This window comes from Colobus angolensis, unplaced genomic scaffold (assembly GCF_000951035.1).
Source record: "Colobus angolensis palliatus isolate OR3802 unplaced genomic scaffold, Cang.pa_1.0 Scaffold87, whole genome shotgun sequence".
In the NCBI taxonomy this organism is placed as follows: Eukaryota; Metazoa; Chordata; class Mammalia; order Primates; family Cercopithecidae; genus Colobus; species Colobus angolensis.
In genome coordinates, this window is record NW_012122598.1 from 3355923 (window position 1) to 3376459 (window position 20537).

General features: G+C 48.5%; 1 protein-coding gene across 5 annotated transcripts; it reads right to left on the bottom strand.

The window, feature by feature from the left end:
* Positions 1-8696: 8696 nt before the first annotated feature.
* On the bottom strand, positions 8697-12446 carry ANKRD33 (ankyrin repeat domain 33). 5 transcript variants are annotated; one of them, XM_011930625.1, is made up of 6 exons: positions 12073-12445; positions 11587-11837; positions 11210-11339; positions 10894-11034; positions 9917-9979; positions 8697-9822 (listed from the first exon to the last, which is right to left on the bottom strand). In XM_011930625.1, exons 2-6 carry the CDS (start codon positions 11824-11826, stop codon positions 9101-9103), a joined length of 1296 nt encoding a protein of 431 aa, XP_011786015.1. In that variant the 5' UTR covers positions 11827-11837; positions 12073-12445; the 3' UTR covers positions 8697-9100. The 5 variants fall into 5 exon arrangements, with proteins under 5 accessions (XP_011786015.1, XP_011786018.1, XP_011786017.1 ...); XM_011930628.1 differs by lacking the exon at positions 9917-9979 and having other exon boundaries at positions 8697-9220; positions 9421-9822; positions 11210-11335; positions 12073-12397; XM_011930627.1 differs by having other exon boundaries at positions 11210-11335; positions 12073-12397.
* Between the last annotated feature and the right edge of the window lie 8091 nt (positions 12447-20537).

The following is a 20537-nucleotide window of genomic DNA, read 5'->3' on the forward strand; positions in this document are numbered from 1 at the left end:
GCTGAGCCGCCTCTTAATGCTATTCTTAATGATGTTTGAACAAAGGGTTCAGCATTTTCATTCAGCGTTGGGCCTCACAAATTATATAGCTGGTTCTGCACCAGGAAGGGTAAGGAGAAACAACAAGGGAGGAAAACTAGCAGGGCATGAGATGGGCTTTGCTCCACTGAAATTGCAGGGTGGGAGAATTCTATCAGATAAGCTAGGGATTTTTTCTTTTTTTTTTTTTGGTTTTTGAGACAGAGTCTTGCTCTGTTGCCCAGGCTGGAGGCTGGAGTGCAGTGGCACGATCACCGCTCAATGCAACCTCAGCCTCCCAGGTTCAAGCAATTTTCCTGCCTCAGTCTCCCAAATAGCTGGGATTACAGGCATGAGCCACCAGGCCTGGCTAATTTTTTGGTATTTTTAGTACAGACGGGGTTTCACCATGTTGGCCAGACTGGTCTCGAACTCCTGACCTCAGGTGATCCACCCACCTTGGCCTCCCAAAGTGCTGGGATTACAGGTGTAAGCCACCACACCCAGCCAACCTAGGGATTTTTTAAACAAAAGAAACATGAAAACAGTAGAGCAGGGTACCCAAGGAGGAAGAACTGTGGGTCTCCTTTAGGGGAGAAGTGGGACAGATGTCTGTAAATTCCATTTATCCATCTATTCAACACATATGGGAGATGACCAGTTTTGTGGGCAAATGGAGTCTGGGTTTTGCCTGGAGGAAAAGGGAGAAGAAATGACCTCTCTAGGTCTTCTTCAGCTCAGGGCAGAAAGCATGATTGTATCCTGAAAGAGCATAAACCGTGAGACATGGGCCCTGGGTTCCAAGCCTGAATCATTTATCTGGGCCTCAGTTTCCTCCTCTGTACACTGAGGGGTTTCGACCAGACAATCCTGAAGGTCCTTTCCTGCCTTATATGCTCTCTTTTGGCGCTAAGATTCGGGAATACTAGCTGGTCCCAGAACTGGTCACTAGAACTCAGGTAAAAAAGACAGTTTGGCTGGTGCCTAGGTTTGGGGAGGATGGGGGGTGGCCAGAGCTCTGCCTGGCGACTCAGGAAGAGGCTGGCAGATTCCCAGACTTTGAGCCGCCAAGTCATCTTCCTCTTCCTCTCCAGCTCTTCCAGATCTCCCCACGGGCTTGTCCACTCCCCTCCCACCCCCGCCCTTAGGATGACTCTTCTCAGGATGGAACCTCTTGAGGAAGGGATGCCACGTCAGGGTAGGAGAGTCTTCAGGTTGGACGGTGCCCACACGAGGACATGGAGGTGGGTGGGCCTGAAGCCTGGTCTCTGTGGAGAAGCTGTTTCAGCGCTGCCTGCCCGGCAGTTCAGTGAGCTCCGCGTTGCCCTTCCCTGCAGGCTTCCTATAGGCTTTGACTGTCACCCTCCAAATTGGCCTCAGCACTGAGGAAGAGGAGAGTTAGTGCAAAGAGCTCAGACTTGGAGTTGGAACACCTGTGTGTGAGCCTGTTTTCATTCCTGTAGGAAAAGATTGATAATTCCTTCTCTACCACATTCTCAAACTAAGCAAACTATGTGCAAAAGCCCTCAACCAGCCGACTGTAAAACCCACAGGGACACTGGTTTGTGTGGAGGGAGGGGGCAGAGGTGTGGGCTGGGAGGAAGGGCGCTGAACCAGGAGTCAGGAGAGCTGAGGCTTGGCCATACACAGTGGAGGAGCCTCTATTTCCTTGTCTGCTCAAAGACGAATAATACATATTGCCCTTTCTACTACTGGCTACATGAGAGGTTATGATACAGATGAATATAGCCCCTGAAGAGGCTGCAAAGGAGGAGGCATCCATTTTGAAAAAAATTGAAAGAATCCCAGATAAGTTCAGAGTAAAATAAATACAACTTTGCAGAAGAGTTTATAATGAGAAGCAACTGTACCCATCCCCAGACCGCGTTGCTAGGGCCAATCCTTGTCTCAAATTTCCAGATACTAGTTTTTTTGACATTTACCTGAACAAACCCTCAGAAATATGTGTACACTGCTGTCTCTAGATTTAAAAGGTTCAGGATTTAGGCCATTTAGGTTCTCTCTCATTTTTGTTTTTTTTTTTTTTTTTGAGACGGGGTCTCACTGTGTACTCTGTCATCCAGGATAGAGTGCAGTGGCGAGGTCATGGCTCACTACAGGCTTAAACTCCCTGGCTCAAGTGATCCTCCCACCTCAGCCTCCCAAGTAGCTGGGACTACAGGCATGCACCACCATGCCCAGCTAATTTTTTAATTCTTTGTGGAGATGAGGTGTTGCTATGTTGCCCAGCTGGTCTTGAACTCCTGGGCTTAAGTGGTCCTCCCACCTTGGCCTCTTCTCCCTCTAATTATTGATATATTTATTTATTTATTTATTTATTTTGAGACGGAGTCTCGCTGTGTCGCCCAGGCTGGATTGCAGTGGCGCGATCTTGGCTCACTGCAAGCTGTGCCTCCTGGGTTCATGCCATTCTCCTGCCTCAGCCTCCCAAGTAGCTGGTACTATAGGTGCACGCCACCACACCCAGCTAATTTTTTGTATTTTTAGTAGAGATGGGGTTTCAGCATGTTGGCCAGGATGGTCTCGATCTCTTGACCTTGTGATCCGCCCACCTCAGCCTCCCAAAGTGCAGGGATTACAGATGTGAGCCACTGTGCCCAGCCTATATTATAATTTTATAAATTTAAGTGATATACCCCAACTTCTAGTTCCTATTTACGGTATTAGAAAGTATCTCTTGACTGTACTGATTGAGGATAGTGGCACCTTGCGCTTCCCTGAGCTGCAATGAGGGAAGACATATCAATCACCTAAGATGAACCATCTTGTTATGGGGGGCGTTCAGCTGAAACTCCTGAAGGTGGAGATGCTCTGACGGCCGTGCTGAGCATTCCAGATGGCATAGGAGTTCCTGGAGGCATCAAGACTTCCCCACTCCAATGAACAGCAAGGCCTGAGTTTGCTTGGATGAGGAAGGGCAAGGGGGTGGGAGCCTGGCAGGCTCTTGGGTAGTGCTGAGAGAACCCTTACCACCTGGGGAGAGAGTTTGAGGTATTAAGGTGACCATCCCCAGTGTGGACCAGAAAAGGTCCCCAGCATCTAAGAGTAGGTAATGGCCCCGGCTGGGAGAGAATGTTTGGAAGAGGGGCTGCACGTCTGGGAGAGGTCAGAGCCAGCGGGATTTCCTTCAACTCCAGCCACTCCGGCGGGTGGGACCGGATTGCTCATGCTGGACACAGGAATCTGCCTTTGTTTCCAGCTGGAGGGGAAATGCCATAAATCCTGCCCCGTTCCCACCCCTCCAGCATCCGTGCCCAGGCTCTGCCCTTCTCAGGACCAGAGGGCCTGAGACTGAGGGCTCTCAGGTGAGTGCTTATTTCCAGGACCCCCAGATCCACAGGCCTCTGCCCCTTTTCCCCCAAAAGCAGGGCACTGGCATGGATGTAGGAAATAGGGGTCAGGAGTATCCAAGGTGGGTCTGGAGTAAATAGGAACAAAGAAGGAGTGAAGTTTAGACCTGCTTACAGCTCTCCTTTCCCTTGGAGGCATCATAGCCCTTCACAGTTAAGGAGGATGCCAAATTCTGAAGGAAGGACTTAAGGGCAGGGCCTGGGCCCCCCAGCACCCCAACTCTTGCTCCGATAGATGGACCATGAAACTCCAACCCGTCACACAGGCAATTTTCGGTGCTGAATGGCTGGGGCAATGGATGCAGTGTTGTGGGGCAGACAGGGCAGAGCAGGGCATGGGCCAGGAATCTAGGGAAAAGGGGGCTGTTTTATTTTTTCCTGGTCAGTGAGTGTTTGTGCACCTACGTGACCAAGTGTGTATATGTGTGCCTGCATGCGAGGCCCCGCTACGTGCAGCTGGGTGTTTGTGGACCAATGGGCTGTGCAGATGTCCGTGCCTGTAAACCCCTCGCTGACGGCCTGTCGGCATGTGTCTGTCCAACCTTCTGGAGTAGAAGTTGGCAGGAGCGGGGGTGTTGAGGAGGGCCTAAACCTTGTCCTCAAGCCCTCTCCTTCAGATCTGGGTATTTTCCTCACGATGAAAAGGTCTCCCTGAAGGAAAGGTAAGAGGAGAGCAGGTGTAAACTTCTGTGTGAGCTGTGGCCAGTTAGGTCTCTCTCAGTGTGACCAGCTGAGATCTGACAGGGGGAAGGTCCAGACAGGCCAGGGTGAGGGTGTGGCTGGCTTGGTAGTTGATGTGGTAGATGATGCATGTGTGGCCCCAACCATTTGGAAAGTGTGATTGCTGGAGAGGGGACATCCTGTCCAGGTTCCCCAGTATGGAGAAAAGAGGACACAGACCAGTGAGTCCCCACCTGTCCTCTGTCCTTCCTACATATATGTACTCCCTTGCCTTTTTCTGGCAAGAGGCTTCCTGGGGCATGCCCTGGAATGCCCACTGCTGGTCCATGGATAAGAGCGGCCCCTGAGAGAAGGAGGGAGATGATAAAGGCCCCTCTGAGCATCTAGGGCCTTACAGGAGCCTGAACAAGGTTCTTCCCGATGCACATGTTTTGAGCCTGGGATGGGTCCCATGCTGAGCCAGGGGCTAGGGACACAGACATGGTCCCTGCCCACACGGGAGTGAGTAGGGTTCCCCAGCAGTCTCCATAAGCCTAGCTGACATCCCAGTGTGTGTCGGGAAAGCCAACTCTGCAGTCCCACGTATAGGAGCCTTCTGCCTGCCAGGTGGAGGGAGGACATGTACACACCCCGGGAGCAGCTCCTCCAGCCACCAGCATGTGGTGACGAGGTGGGCTGGGAGTGGGCCTAGGGTGAGGGATGAAGAGACGTGTGTTTTCATTTCCTGGGCCACCAGAATAGTATCCTAGAATCACAGGGCAGGCCATGCGGCCCCAAGGGCACATCCACCAGCCTCCTCCACGGAGCTGCACCCTGGGCTGTTCCCTCCCCACCTGCTGCTCAGGTACAATCCCAGGCTGCTGTTGACTCACCATGCCCTGACCATGTGCCAGGCGGTGCCTCTCATACCCCTCACTGCTTGGGCTACAGACAGCCCTGGGCGGCAGCGATTATGGTCTCATCATCTGACGTTACACACGAGGTGACACTCAGGTTGGGAGAGGCAGAGCCAGGACTGAAACCCAGGTCTGTCTGACTCCAGAGGCTTTGTAGTGCCTGCATTCTGCACAGCCAGGGGCCTCAGCATGGATTTCTTGGCCTCTGCTGACAGGAACTGAGTTCGGAAGCCTCAGGAGCTGTGACGAGGGAGGGGGAGGCAGGGATGTTAGAGGAGAGGTTGACTTTGGGAGGCACAGGCCAGGGCAACTCCAGGCCTCGAGGCTTCTCTCCCTCTGATCAGCCTGAAGGGATGGAGGAGAGAAGGCTATTGTTAGGAGCTATTAGAGGATTAGAGAGAAATGGCTTGGCCTGAGAGGGGGAGTTGCTAGAGTGAAGTCTGGGGACTCTAACTGCCCTGGAGATGGCCAGGGATTGGAGGGGTGGGTCTTCTCCAAGGCAGAGAGGCTCCCTCTGCTGGAAAACATGCTCCAACCTGGAACCCAGGCATTACTGTGGGTTCCACCAGATGCACCCCGGCCAGAACAGAGGGGCCAAGAGAACAACAGAGGGCTAGTTCCCTGCCCTTGAAGGTACAGTAGTCGCCCCTGAGCAGGTTGGAGGTGAAGGGAGAGGCTCAAAGAATCAGAGGCTCAAAGTTTAATCCTCCCTGGCCGTAAGCAGATGCCACCTGCTGCAGTGGAATGAGCGCAGGCTTTGGAATCTCACAGACTTGAACTCCAAGCACTGCTTTGCCACTTACCAACTGGTGACATCGGGCAAATTGCCTAAACTTTATAGCCTCAATTTCCTCCGCTGCAAAATGGGAAGGCTGTGCAGATTAAATAAGAACATGGAAGCCGGGCGCGGTGGCTCACACCTGTAATCCCAGCACTTTGGGAGGTTGAGGCAGGTGGATCACCTGAGGTCAGGAGTTCAAGACCAGCCAGGCCAACATGGTGAAACCCTGTCTCTACTACAAATACAAAAATTAGCCTAGGCGTGGTGGCTCACAACTATAATCCCAGCACTTCGGAAGGCTGAGGTGGGAGGATCGCTTGAGCTCAGGAGTTCAAAACCAGCCTTGGCAACATAGTGAGACTTTATCGCTACGAAAAAATTAAAAAGTTATCCAGGTATGGTGGTACATGCTTATAGTCCCAGCTACTCGGGAGGCTGAGGCAGGAGGATCCTTTGAGCTCAGGAGTTCAAGGCTTCAGTGAGCCATGATCACAACCTTGCACTCCAGCCTGAGAGGCAGAACAAGACCCTGTTTCAAAAAAATACAGATAAAGATACAGATATAGATAAGGCCAGGTATGATGCCAAGTGCTGCGTCATCTCATTCAATTCTTATAACAGCCCTATGATGAACATGTAACTCTTACCTCTATTCTGCACGTGACACCTGTGAGGCTCAGAAAGTGTAAGTAACTTGTCCAAGGTCACAGGCCAACTCCCAGGGAGGCATTTTGCCACGATGCTGTTCCACGACTATCGATGTAGCTTCTTTCTCTGTCTATGATGTCCAATGCCAAAGCTGGCTTCCTATGTCATGATTTCAGCAGTGGGTGGGGAGGAAAGAATTCTAGCTCCATCCTGGAGGCCCTGAAGCAGTTTAATCCAACTCACTTCCCTGGGGTTCTTCCTTAATACCTCACCTCTTCATAGTACTTTACAGTTTATGGAACTGTTTCACCCATACTAGCTAGTGGATCCTTCCAATAGTGGATCTTTCCATTTTCTCCATTTAACAGACGTGAAAGCCGAGGCAAGAGAAATTTAAGTGCCTTATTCAGGATCAAACAGGTGGCAGACAGCAAAATTACCCTTCCAGTCCACCATAGTGGCCTTCAGAGCTCTTCTGGGAGAAATCTCGTATCATCTGACCCTATTAGTCATTTTCATCTCAGTGTGTGTGTGTGTGTGTGGGGGTGTATTTTCCCTATTCAAAGAGTGGATTTATTTTTTAATGCTTCAAAATTTGGTAGACATAATTAGAAAGTCAAAACGCTCTGTGCAGAATTCCACGTAATTTATCTAGATACTCTACCCTCAAGGAGATGGTGTATAACTCCCTACTCCATTAGTGTGGACCTTGTATAAGACTTCCTTCCAAAGACGACAGTGCAGAGAGGGGGGAAAAAGAGGGACTTTACAGTGGAGAAAACTGGCAAACTACGTGAGCCAGGTGATTGAGGTCGATATCAAGTGGTAAGTCATGTTCACAGTATATGCCTCCCTTGACATGATGTGAGGAAAACATTACCTCTGTTTGGAATCTTCCCTTCTGAAAACCCAAAGACCCAGTCTTACGTTAATCATAGGAAAAACATCCAACAGGCCAGGCATGGTGGCTCACACCTGTAATCCCAGCACTTTGAGAGGCCAAGGCAGGCGGATCACTTGAGCTCAGGAGATTGAGACTAGCCTGGGCAACGGGGTAAAACCCCATCTCTATCAAACACACAGACACACACACACCCCAACAAAAAATCAGACAAACCTCAATTGAGACACATGCACAAAATACGTGACCAAAACGACTCAAAACTGTCAAGATCATGAGGAACAAGGGAAGTCTGAGAAACTGTCACAGTCAAGAGGATTCTGGGGAATGTGATGACGAAATGTAACAGGGGATTGTGGATAGAATCCTGGGATAGAAAAGGGACATTAGGGCTGGGCGCGGTGGCTCACCCCTGTAATCCCAGCATTTTGGGAGGTCAAGGCAGGCAGATTGCTTGAGGTCAGGAGTAACTAAAAACACACAAATTAGCTGGGCATGGTGGCGCATGGCTGTAATCCCAGCTACACAGGAGGCTGAGGCAGGAGAATCGTTTGAATCCAGAAGGTGGAGGTTGCAGTGAGCCGAGATCATGCCACTGCACTCCAGCCTGGGCAACAAGAGTAAAACTCTGTCTCAAAAAAAAAAAAAAATTAAAGAAATGTGAATAAATCTGTTTAGTCCTTTTCTGGAGAACACTACTGTGTTCTTTCCAGGGATGCTCCAGTACCGCATTGGGGGTTAGCGTTAAAAGCCTGGAGGCCACACTGGATGGCTAGATCTCAATCTTGAGTTCTGCCAGTGTCTAGCTGTGGGACCTAGGCAGTTCCTTAGCTTCTCTGTGCCTCATGTCCTCAAAAATAAAATCCTCAGGATTACTGGGAGGGTTAAATGTGTTACTATAAATAGTAAGCACCTTCTAAATAGTTGCTATCGTTATTGTAAACATACAAGCAAATATATTTACACAACAAAAGTGCTGAGAAAAATATCCAAAACCTGTAAATAAGGCCAAAAAAAAAAAAAAAAAAAGCTAGTGCCCTTTCAAAGATATTTTAGATCATTGGCTAATGACCCCACCTATGGGTCAGCTAGGGGAAGTTAACTTTGTTTGACATGCTATTAATATTTACTGTTGATAAGGACCGGGCTGTCTAAAAGGACAGATTAACCTGTTAAAGATTGATAAGTGGCAAATTATTTTGGTCTAGTAGAAAAAAATAAAAATGGTTATGGCTCTATTGCCAGGTGTGAATTAACTTTTTCCAATCTTATTCCAGCATTCATTTTTTCACTGATTGTCAATAATGGCTTTTCATTTCTTTTTTTGATCTATCCTGCTGATTCACTCATTAAGTAGTTAAATAAATCTTGGTACTCACTATATATTTATCTTAGTCATGTTTATCTTCGTGAAAATTTTATTTCGACAAATGATAATATGCCATATACACTGTTCCACTCCTTAGTTATTTTTACTTTATATATCTTAATGGTAGTTTCGTATCAGAATATAAACAGCTTCCTTCCTCTTATTTTACAAACACTGTAGAGTATGCGCTGTAAGGGTAGAGAGCAATTATATCCATAACCAATCTAGCCAGTCCCTTACTGATGGACACTTCGCGTGTTTCCACTCTTTCACTCTTGCAAACAATGCTGGAATGAATGACCTTGTATGTATATAGGTTGAGAGCAGATTTACTTAGGCAGAGGTGGATGGGGAGGCCGGAGGCACTCCGGAGGGGAAAGAAGCCTGGGAAGGGGCCTGATTACCTGTTCCCAGCCGGTCCTATCCCATCTTCCCCTACTTCTGTGCCATTCTGGCCTCTTCCTCCTGTTTCCTCTTCTCTATCCTGAGCTCCTGGTATCGCCAGAGAGGAAGGGCCAGACTTTGATGTCCCGCAGGACTGGGCTTTGGCCAGCACTGGTGGGGCGATGAGGATGCCTTGGAGAGGAGGATCTTGGGGACTTGGGGCCTGGGGCTGGTGCTATCCCTGGGCTGTAGCCACCGAAGGCACTTGCTCAACATGCCCTGAGGGCTCTGGTAGGGGACAAAGACCCAAGGGGACCTCTGGGGACTCCCTGGTGGGGACTGGGGAACCAGGGGAGGGGGCGGGGCATTGCCTAGCAGCTCTGGCACGGACTTGCTTCGGGTGCCCAGGGAAGGTGGGTGGTCAGGGCACAGAGTGTGGCAGGCAGTGGTGACGAAGGGACTGGCCAGGCTGGTTGTGGCAGTCACAAAGTGGTCCAGAACACCCCCCTCCTGAGGAGACAGGGCAAAGGGGAGACTCAAGGTAGCCCGCAGCCGCTCTAGGAGTGAAGGGGCAACCTGGGCCTGGGCTTGGGCCTGAGCCACGAGCCCGGACAAGGCCGGCCACTCGGGCTGGTAGTGCTGGCTAAGCTGCTCCACTAGGGGCCTTCTCAGCAGCTGCCGAATCCTCCACACGGTGTCAAAACTGTCGGTGAGCACTGCCCATTCCAGGGCCGTCTTGCCCCGAACAGGGTCGACTGCTGTCAGGTCAGCACCTGGGAAGGGGCACAGGGGGTGACAAGGGGCAGGATAGGGGTTGGGGATTTGCGGAAGGGCAGATTCTTTAGGAGCAAGACTGATGTGGGTTACATTCAAAGCCATAGAGTCCCATCCCATTGAAGGTGGAATCAGGGAGGCCTGCGTTGCAACCTCCTGTTTAAGAAAGATTAAGACACTTAGGTCCAGAGAGGGGAAAAGACTTCAGAGAGACCTACTGTGGGGCTCCACCTGGGGCAGAATAGGGATCTCCTCAGTCCAAGGAGCTGGGCAGAGCAGCAGTACAGGCTGCCCAGGACAGGCAGAGGCCTCAGCGGCACCCTCTGAGGCAGGTGGGTGGGGATGGTCAGCTGGTTCCCTCTCCTGGTTCTTCTCTTCTCACCATCTCCCTCTCCTATCTTGGGGTTGTGGGGGAGCAGTCACTCTGAGGCGGAGGAAAGGGTGTAGAGCGCCCTCCTTTTTCCTATACTCCTTTTCCATTCCAAACCCATTGAGGTGGGTGGGGAAGGGAAAAGTGGAGGCAGGAGTCCCCCAGGGTGACCAGCAGAGGGCAGCCCCACTGCGGGGAAGAAGGGCCCCCAAACAACTCCATGGACAATGTGGACTTCACCACACCTCCCCCTGAATGACCCCACAGAGCCACAGGCCTCGACGACTTTTGCCTGGGTCCCCTGGAAGCCTGGCTTGTCAGAGTTGGAGGTCATCCCAGGGAAAGCTAACACCCTCACGATACTGATGAGGCCCAGAGAGAGGGAAGCCGCTCAGCTAGGAACAGGGGCTGGTTCCAGATGCTAGCCTTTTTTCGTGTTAAGTTTTCCAGCTGGGGTAGTTTCCCCTCCCACACTTTCCTTCCTGGGACCTCCGCACACAATGTCTGAGCTATCAATAGCAGGACTGGGTTGATTGTACGAAGCCCAAAGCATGCTCTCCACCTCTAGGAAGATGAACTAGATTGATCCTCCATCTCCACCTCTCTCCTCTCTGCAAAGAATCACAGCTGACTTAGTGTCTGGTGGGCACGCTTGGAGGAGGGACTGGAGGCCACACACCCCGGTCCAGGTCCCACACACCTGCCATGAGGAGGGTGGCCACGCACTCACAGCGGTTCCGCATGGCAGCCTTCATTAACGCCGTGAGCCCCCGCTGGTCCCGGCGTTCCAGGTCCAGGCCGGCGTAGTAGTTGAGCAGGAGACTCACTAGAGGCACGTGGCCTGCAGGGCAGCAAGGGTAAGCTTGGTCCCCAGGAAAGGGGGTGATGAAGCTGCCAACCCACCCTCCACCCAGCACGACAGAGCCTGGTGGAGAACACCATGCAACAAGGGTGGGACTGAGGCCCTGTCTGCATAAAAGGGGGGCTGTCGAAAGTGGGGTACAGCAACCTCACACCTGCTTGGGCAGCCAACATGAGGGCCGTGTCTCCTCCTTTGTCCTGCTGGTTCACATCAAGGAAAGGACATTGACTGAGCAGGGCCACAACACTCTGGAAGCCGTGGTAGCATGCGACCATGAGGCCTGTCTGAGGGAAGGGCAGCTCAGATCCCCTGCTTTCCCCTGGGCCTCCTCAGGGCCCCTTGTGCCCTCTAAACCCACATCTGTCCCAGAGTCTGCCCCAACCCCTGTGAAGACCCACCCTCAACCATTCCCTTCCTCCTAAGGACTGCGGGGCATATTGCCCCTGAACCCCTCTCAGGGAGCCAGGCCAGGACGGTGTGGTGGGGATGCAGAGATGCCCCCAGCTGTCCTGGAAAGCCAGGACATCTCACCCTCCCATTGTTGTCCACCTGGGTGGCCTCCTCTGGGGAGACCCCGCCATCCAGTATGGCTTGGAGTTGAGTGGGATCATTGTGGACACAGGCCCAATACAGGGCCCCCAGCCTGCAGCCTGGGGTGGGGGTCTCCTTGCCCGGGCAGGGCAGTGCCTCAGACATGTCCAGCCCTCTCCTGCGCAATGCCAGCTCTTTCTCTTCCAGGCGGGGGACGAGAAGGTGGGTCCCTCCTCTCATGCAGCTGGCATCTAAAACACAGAATGGAGAGGAGTAGTGAGTGTCTCCCTGGATCCTAGGCAGGGGACTCAGCAGCTGTGAAGTGCACGGCCCTCTCCCAGGGAAAACATTCACCCCAGCAGGGATCTCGCCCCATCCGCCCTGAAAAAGGACAAGCGCTGGGCCAGGAGCCCTAAGCAGGCAGGGTTCACTCCAGGTCAGCACCCCAGTGAGACTCACCGAGAGAGGGTCGTCGTTTTTCCTTACTTGGGATTCGGAGGATGAGGCAGTCAACGCGGGGCACAGCCCAGGCTCCGCGGAGCACTATCACCGGGTCTCCGAATGCTCCGAGGTGGACTATCCCTCCCCAGGAAGCAACGCAGGTAACAGATGGCTGGACTTTCAGAAAGAGCTGCTGCAAACACCTCCTGGCTGAGCCGGATCAAGTAGTGGTAGGAAGGGATTGGGGGGCCCCGGGGGGGTGGGTGGTCACATCTCAGGAGCTGACCCAGACCAGCCCCAAGATCCTCCGGGTGGGCGAGGCCTGAGCCAGGCAGCTCCTCCCCGCCAGGGCGGGCTCACAAAGACGACTCCTCCTGACCGACACACTCACCCTCAGCCTTGGGGACGTCGGCGGAGATGTAACCTCATGGGGTCTCGGCCCAGCTCTTTAGGCCCAGCCTAAAGCCCCTCCTCACTGGGTGAAGTGCGACTTGCTGAAGGGTTGGTTGTGGGAGAAGGTGTGAGTTGAATGCAGGTATCTCATTAAATAGGGTTGGTACTCTCAGAATGACTCTGGGGTGGGGTCTCCAGGGGTCACCTGAACTTATTTTTTGAGTTTCTGGGAAAATGAAAACATAATTGTCACATTATGAGTATAGAGCTGGGCCCAGTGGCCCACGCTTGTTATCCCAGCAACTAGGAGGCTGAGGTGGGAGGATTGCTTGAGCCCGGGAGGTCGAGGCTGCAATGAACCGAGGTCGTGCCACTGCACTCCAGCCTGGGCAACAGAGCAAGACCCCCTTTAAAAAAAAAATTATGGCTAGGCGGGGTGGCTCACGCCTGTAGTCCCAGCACTTTGAGATTACAAGACAGGTGGATCACCTGAGGTCAGGAGTTCCAGACCAGCCTGGCTAACATGGCAAAACTCTGTCTGTACTAAAAATACCAAAATTAGCCAGGTGTGGTGTCAGGCGCTTGTAATCCCAGCTACTTGGGAGGCTAAGGCAGGAGAATCGCTTGAACCCGGGAGGCAGAGGTTGCAGTGAGCCAAGATTGCATCATTGCACTCCAGCCTGGGCAACAAGAGTGAAACTCCTTCTCAAAAAACAAAACAAACAAACAAAATTGTGAGTACAGACATTATGTGTCTAGTGCAGGTGGGCAGTCAGGGCACAAAGTGCGGCAGGCAGTAGTGAGGGAGGGATTGGCCAGAAATTATGACGTATTAAACTTAATAGTTTCAGTGTGATAAATTAAATATGAAATATTTAAATTAAATGATTTGTTAATACAATGATAAACTGCTATCAAAATATTCTTTAATATTTATATCACATATTAAGCTTGATGGATTGGTTTTGGTCCACAGATGTAGAAAATTGAGCCAATGATGTTCCCCCATTGGTATCACTCCTATCATCAGACTGTACAAGACCTCTCTCTTGTTTTGTTTTACTTTATTTAGTTTCTCTCTTTCTTTTTTTTTTTTTTTTTGAGGCGGAGTCTCGCTCTGTCGCCGGGACTGGAGTGCAGTGGCCGGATCTCAGCTCACTGCAAGCTCCGCCTCCCGGGTTTACGCCATTCTCCTGCCTCAGCCTCCCGAGTAGCTGGGACTACAGGCGCCCGCAACCTCGCCCGGCTAGTTTTTGTATTTTTAGTAGAGACGGGATTTCACCGTGTTAGCCAGGATGGTCTCGATCTCCTGACCTCGTGATCCGCCCGTCTCGGCCTCCCAAAGTGCTGGGATTACAGGCTTGAGCCACCCGCCCGGCCCTCTCTTTCATTCTTAATCCCCACATCCCATTCTCCTCCACCCTTTACCAACTGGCACTTGTATATCCTTGAAAATGTACATTTCATTGAAAAAGATAAGTATTGATTTGTGTGTTTTTAATTTTTTTTTCTTTTTAGAGACAGGGTCTTATTCTGTCACCTGGGCTGGAGTGGAGTGGCGTGATCATAGCTTATTGCAGCCTCAAACTCCTGGGCTTAAGCAATTCTCCCACCTCAGCCTCTCTAGAAGCTACGAGCTTCTCGGAGGCACACAGGTGTGTGTCACCACACCTGTCTAACTTTTTTATGTAGAGATGGGGATCTCACTTTGTTGTCCAGTTTGGTCTCGAACTCCTGGCATCAAGTGATCCTCCTGTCTTGGTGTCCCAAAGTGCTGGGATTGCAGGCATGAGCCTCCATGCCCTGCTTGTATGTGTTTTTAACTAACATGTTACAAATTGTGCTATAGAACGTATTCTGTTAGTTTTTTCTTTTTCACTTAATAGTGTGTTTTTAAGCTCCATCCTTGTTGCTTTAGGTGCAGTGTATCAGTTGGATGTGCATTTGGTTTTTAGTTACCAAAAAGCTGACCTCAGCGGTGTGTTGTCGATAATAGAAGGGCTCCTCAACATTAATCTAAAACTCCTTTCAGTGCTTCTTCTGAGCTGCAGAAGTTGGAAAGCTTAAACAACACTTCCCAGATTCCCTTGAGCTATGACTCTGTGGTTTGGGCTCTGCTCTTGTGCAAGATATAAATTTGGAACAGAGCTACATAGCATGGGACATCCGTTTTGCTGTCACAGGTCATGGCAGCAGCAGCAAGGCTCTGGTGAGCAGCTTCCTGATTCATCAGCTTCCTGTAGTAGTGACTGTTGTTTTCTCAATCACAGGCAGAGATCATGTGACTCTCAAAGCTGGGAGTTGTTCCTGGACCTAAGCCTGCTTCTCCATTCCTTTATTTCTTTTTTAAACTGATCAGATTTCTTTATTTTCTTTCCTTCTTTCTTTCCCTTTCTTTCTCTCTCTCTCTCTGTCTCTCGCTCTCTTTCTTTCTTTCGAGACGGAGTTTCACTCTTGTTGCCCAGGCTGGAGTGCAATGGCGGGATCTCGGCTCACCACAACCTTCGCCTCCCGGGTTCAAGTGATTCTTCTGCCTCAGCCTCCCCAGTAGCTGGGTTTATAGGTATGCACCACCACCCAGGCTAATTTTGTATTTTTCGTAGAGATGGGGTTTCTCCATGTTGGTCAGGCTGGTCTTGAACTCCTGACCTCAGTTGATCTGCCCGTCTCGGCCTCCCAAAGTGCTGGGATTACAGGCGTGAGCCACCATGCCTGGCCCAGATTTATTTCCACTGTCTGCAATTGAACTCTGATACATGTAGCTTAAAGAAAGAGGGGCTTGTTTTTTATATGTGATAAAAATGTTCAGAAATAGCAAACTGTTGATGTTGGTTAAGAAACTTGATGATGTCAGGGCCATCTCTGGGGTTCTCTTGACTTTTCCTCCTAGGCACAAGATGGCTGCTAAACCTCTAGCCATCACAGCAGAATGGGATAGATGCACACTATGGAATTCTATGCAGCAGTTAGAAAAAAATCTATCAAATAATAAACCGGACACCTCTGATTATCTAACAAAATCCCTGTTCATAACTCCCCTTCTCTCTAGTTACCTTTCAGTTAGGTGTAATCATGTAATGCAATTTTGGCCAATGAAATGCAAACAGAAGTCTGATGGGTAAGGATTCTAGGAAAAAAGCTCATGCTGTTGTAAATAAATTTTCGATGCTGCAAGGAAATAGCACTCAAACATAAATTTAATTTTCTCAGCAAGGCAATTTTTACTTCTATAGAAGGGTGTGACTCATGAATGCAGCAATGGCAAGAGCACACCTGGACAGGGGAGGGGAAGGAGTTCTTATTCCTAACACAGGGCCCTACTGCTGTGGCGTTCCCCTATTGGCTAGGGTTGGGCCACACAGTCTAAGCTAATTCCGATTGGCTATTTTAAATAGAGCAGGGGTATGAGCCAGAGTGGCAGGGTGGGTAGTTTCGTGGGAAGGATGGTTAGGAACAGGTAACTAAAGGTGACTCAGGTCAAAGCAGGTGACCAGGATGACTCAGGACAAAGCAGATAAACGGGATGAGTCAGGATAGAGCAGGTGACCAGAGAACAGATGTGAACTACTGATTAGGACTGGCGGGAAAGTTGTTTACTGAAACTAGGAGCAAGGGGACCGAAGAGAACCAGGAAGCTAAAATTTAAAATGGAGAATCAAAGAATAAGAGAGCTGAACATACTGACACACTGATGCTTTGAAGAGAAACTTGGGGTTCACTATATTTAACACTGTCTTGATGAAAGATGTGGGGTGCACCACTTTCTTCTTTCTTTCTTCCCTCTTTCTTCCTGCTTATAGAATTCCATAGTGTGCATCTACCTCATTTAACCTATCCCGTCTTCCTGCGATAGATGCTTAGGTTGCCTCCAACTTCCTGTCACTATAAATAATGCTGAAGTGAACACCCTCATATGTATCTAGTTGTGGACCCATCGGGGTCTCTGAGATCACTAGATCACAGGGCACATACACACTTACTGAGTGGATGCTGTCAGGTTGCGCTTTGTTTTGCCATGTGTGCCTACCAGCAGTGCATAAGAGTCTCCCTACATCTTAGACAACACATGTCATTATTCAGTCTTCTAATGTTTGTCAATCTGATAGAACTATAAAGTGATATTGCTATTTTACATTGAATTTTTCTGATTCTCAACAAGGTGAGCATCTCTCCACATGCCCTGCTGGCTACTCTTGTTTTCCCTCCTGTGAATTGACTGTTCATGGCCTTTGCTCAGTATTCTATTGAATTTTCCCATCGTTTCCTTATTGATTTTTCAGGAATTATTTTAATATTCTAGATAATAAACCCATTTTCAGATGGGTTATAGATGAGACAACTGTATTATGTAGATCTTTCTGTTAGCTGTATCTATGGAGACCTTCATTGAAATAACTCCTGAAGTTTGATATGGTTAAATTCGTCAAAATTTCTCCTTATACTTTGCGCTTTAGGGTCTTGTTTAATAAGAATTTTCTACTCCAAGATCACAAAGATCTTCATTTCTTTTGTTAATCTTGCAGTTTTATTTTTAATATTTAGTCTTTAATTCATCTGGAGTTCACTTTTATAATATTGAAGAAATAATCTGTTATGGACTAAATTATGTCTCCCTCAACCAACCTCAATTCATGTATTGCAGCCCTGACACCAAAAATGACTGTGTTTGGAGATAAGGCCTTTAAGGAGGTAATTAAGGTTAAATGAGATTATTAGGGCAGGGTAGGGCCCTAACCCAATAGAACTGTTGTCCTTATAAGAAGAGGAAGAAACAACCAGAACTCTTTCTCTCTCTGTGCCTTCACAAGAAAAGGCCATGTGAGGACACAGTCAGAAGGTACCATCTACAAGCCAAAAAGAGAGGCCTCTCTGAATACCAACCCTGCTGACACATTGATTTTGGATTTCTAGCTTCCAGAACTGTGAGAAAATACATTTCTGTTGTGTAACCCATCCAGCCTGTGTATTTTGTTAAGGCAACCTGAGCAGACTAATAAAGAATCCAACCTTATTTTTTTTCTCCATTTAGCGAGATAACTCCATCTGTTAAAAATTCTCTCCCCCTTGATTTGTGGTGTCGTTTTTATCACATGTAAATGTTGAGTTCTCTTTTATGTTTTATGCCATGTTTCAGTTATCTTATAGCATCTTATTAGGGCATTCCTGTGCCAATGCTACGCTGATTTTATTACTCTAATCTTGTAGTCTCTCTGACTACCTGATAGAGTGAGTTCTCCATACTTGATTTTCTTTTTCGAAATTGATTTTTATTCTCTCATATAAAATTGCAAATAAGATTATTGGGTTCTTTTAAAATTTTTGCTAGAGCTTCAATAGGAATTTATTTGAATTTATAGAGTAATTTGGAGAAAATTTATTGCCTCGTAATGTTAGATCTTCTCTCCTCCTTGAACATGGGGCATGCTATGATCTGAGTGTTTGTCCCCCTCAGAATTCATATGTTGAAATCCTAACCCCCCAAGGTGATGGTATGAGAAGGTGGGACTTTTTAGGGAGTAATTAGTGCCTTTATAAAAAAAGACCCCAGAGAGCTGCCTCACCCCTTCCACCATATGAGGACTGACATGGGTAGGCTGTGTGCCCATCCAAATCTCATCTTGAACTGTAATTCCCATAATTCCCACCTGTCATGGGAGGAACCCAGTGGGAGGTAATTGAATCATAGGGGCGGTTATTCCCATGCTGTTCTTGTGATAGTGAGTTCTTACAAGATCTGATGGGACTTTTGTTGTTGTTGTTGTTTGCGATGGAGTTTCACTCCTATCGCCCAGGCAGGAGTGCAATGGCGCAATCTCATCTCACTGCAACCTCCACCTCCTGGGTTCAAGTGATTCTCCTACCTCAGCCTCCCAAGTAGCTGAGATTACAAGTATGCGCCACCACGCCCGGCTAATTTTTTTGTATTACTAGTAGAGATGGGATTTCACCATGTTGGCCAGGCTGGTGCTGAATTCCTGACTTCAGGTGATCTGCCCACCTTGGCCTCCCAAAGTGCCAGGATTACAGGCATGAGCCACCACGCCCAGCGATTTTATAAGTTTTATAAGGGGCTTTTCCCCTTTTGAATGGCACTTCTCCTTCCTGCTGCCCTGTGAAAAAGGTTGTGATTGCTTCCCCTTCTGCCATGATTGTAAGTTTCCTGAGACCTCCCCAACCCTGTGGAACTGTGAGTCAGTCCCACCAAAGTCCTGGGAATACAGGCGTGAGCCACTGCACCCGGCCTCAATCTTGATAATACTTTACAGTTTAACGTGATTTCCCTAATATAGCCCCGGCCTCTCCTCATCCAAGGCAGCTATAATCCTAGTCTCCTGTCCATTATTCTTTTGTTCTCCTTTATACATTGTTTTACTGCCTCTTCATGTATTTCTTCAGAGTATTTATATTATGTATATATGCATATACAATTTTTGCTAATTTATTTAGAAGCATATAATGCTTTATGTAGTCATTTGCTGTCTACTTTTATCCCTTAATATCATATTGCTAAGATTCGTTCACATTGTTGTGTTACTATGGTCTATTCATTTTGATTGCTGTATAATACTCTATTATGTTGATGTACCACAGTTGTTAGGCACTGTCTTTTTTTTTGAGATGGAGTTCTGCTCTTATTGTCCAGGCTGGAGTGCAGTGGCGCGATCTCAGCTCACCACAACCTCCGCCTCCCGGTTTCAAGCGATTCTCTTGCCTCAGCCTCCCGAGTAGCTGGGATTTCAGGCGCCCACCACTATGTCTGGCTAATTTTTTGTATTTTTAGTAGAGACGGAGTTTCACCATGTTGGCCAGGCTGGTCTCAAACTCCTGGCCTCAGGTGATCTGCCTGCCTCGGCCTCCCAAAGTGTTGGGATTACAGGCGTGGGCCACTGCTCCCAGCCTTCTTTTCTTAAGTCTTTAAGGTCTTCTTCTTGTCTTTGAAGTTCTTAAGTTTTACTTCAATGCTTAGGTATGAATTTCTTATGATTTATCTTTTTTTTTTTTTTTGATACAGGGTCTCACTCTATCCTCGGGCTGGAGTACAGTGAGTGGTGCAATCACGGCTCACTGCAGCCTCAACCACCTGGGCTCAGGTGATCCTTTCACCTCAGCCTCTCAAATAGCTGAGACTACAGGCACCTGCCACTATGCCCAGCTAATTTTGTTTTCTGTTTTGTAGAGAGGTCTCACTGTGTTGCCCAGGCTAGTCTTGAACTCCTGGGCTCCAGTGATCCTCTTGCCTTGGCCTCCCAAAGTGCTGGGATTACAGGTATGAGCCACCACGCCCAGTCTAGAGATTTTTTTTTCCCCTCTGAGCTATTTATTTTTTTCCCTAGAAAATGTGTTGGAAATTTCTTGAGGCTGAGGACTAAGGTATCTTCCCTCAGAGAATATGAGCTTTTTTTTTTTTTTTTTTTTTTTTTTCCTTCCAGGCATGTAGAGGTACTAACCAGTCCTGAACCACTTTAAACTAAATACCTAACTTGGATAGTTTTGGGTCATCCAGGGCTGCAAATAAGCGCAAAGATCTGTTGGTGGTTACAACTCAGAGATACAGCCTCGCTATCAGCTCAGCACTGAGGCAGCTTTCATTAAAGTCCTCTGGATGCGACAGTGGAATAGATTTATTTCAGGTTCAATCTTACATGAAGGATGAATCCTTTGGAGTTACAGCTTTTTAGAGAATCTCCTATTATATTCCTTACCTTGGTTCTATCAAAAATAGAGACTGTGAAAGTTGAAGTTCAAGTTTGCCTTATTTGACAAATATCCTCACACTAAAGAAGGATTCCTTTGTCTGTTTCCCTGAGTGCAGGAACTTCCTTAGACTTTAACCTAATACTTTCTTGTTATCTGGCTAGCTAATCTACACTTTTAAAATAATTTGCACATTTCAACCAGCATTTTTACATGATTTATACTGAAAAATCAGTCCAGAATCCAGCATGTCATATTATTGGAAATAGAATTTCCTCTATTCCTAATTAATTGCAAAAAAGCCCAATAGGAGACAGATGTGGTGGCTCACCACTGTAATCCCAACACTCTGGGAGGCCGAGGCAGGCAGATCACTTGAGGCCAGGAATTAGAGACCAGCCTGGGAAACATGGCAAAACCCC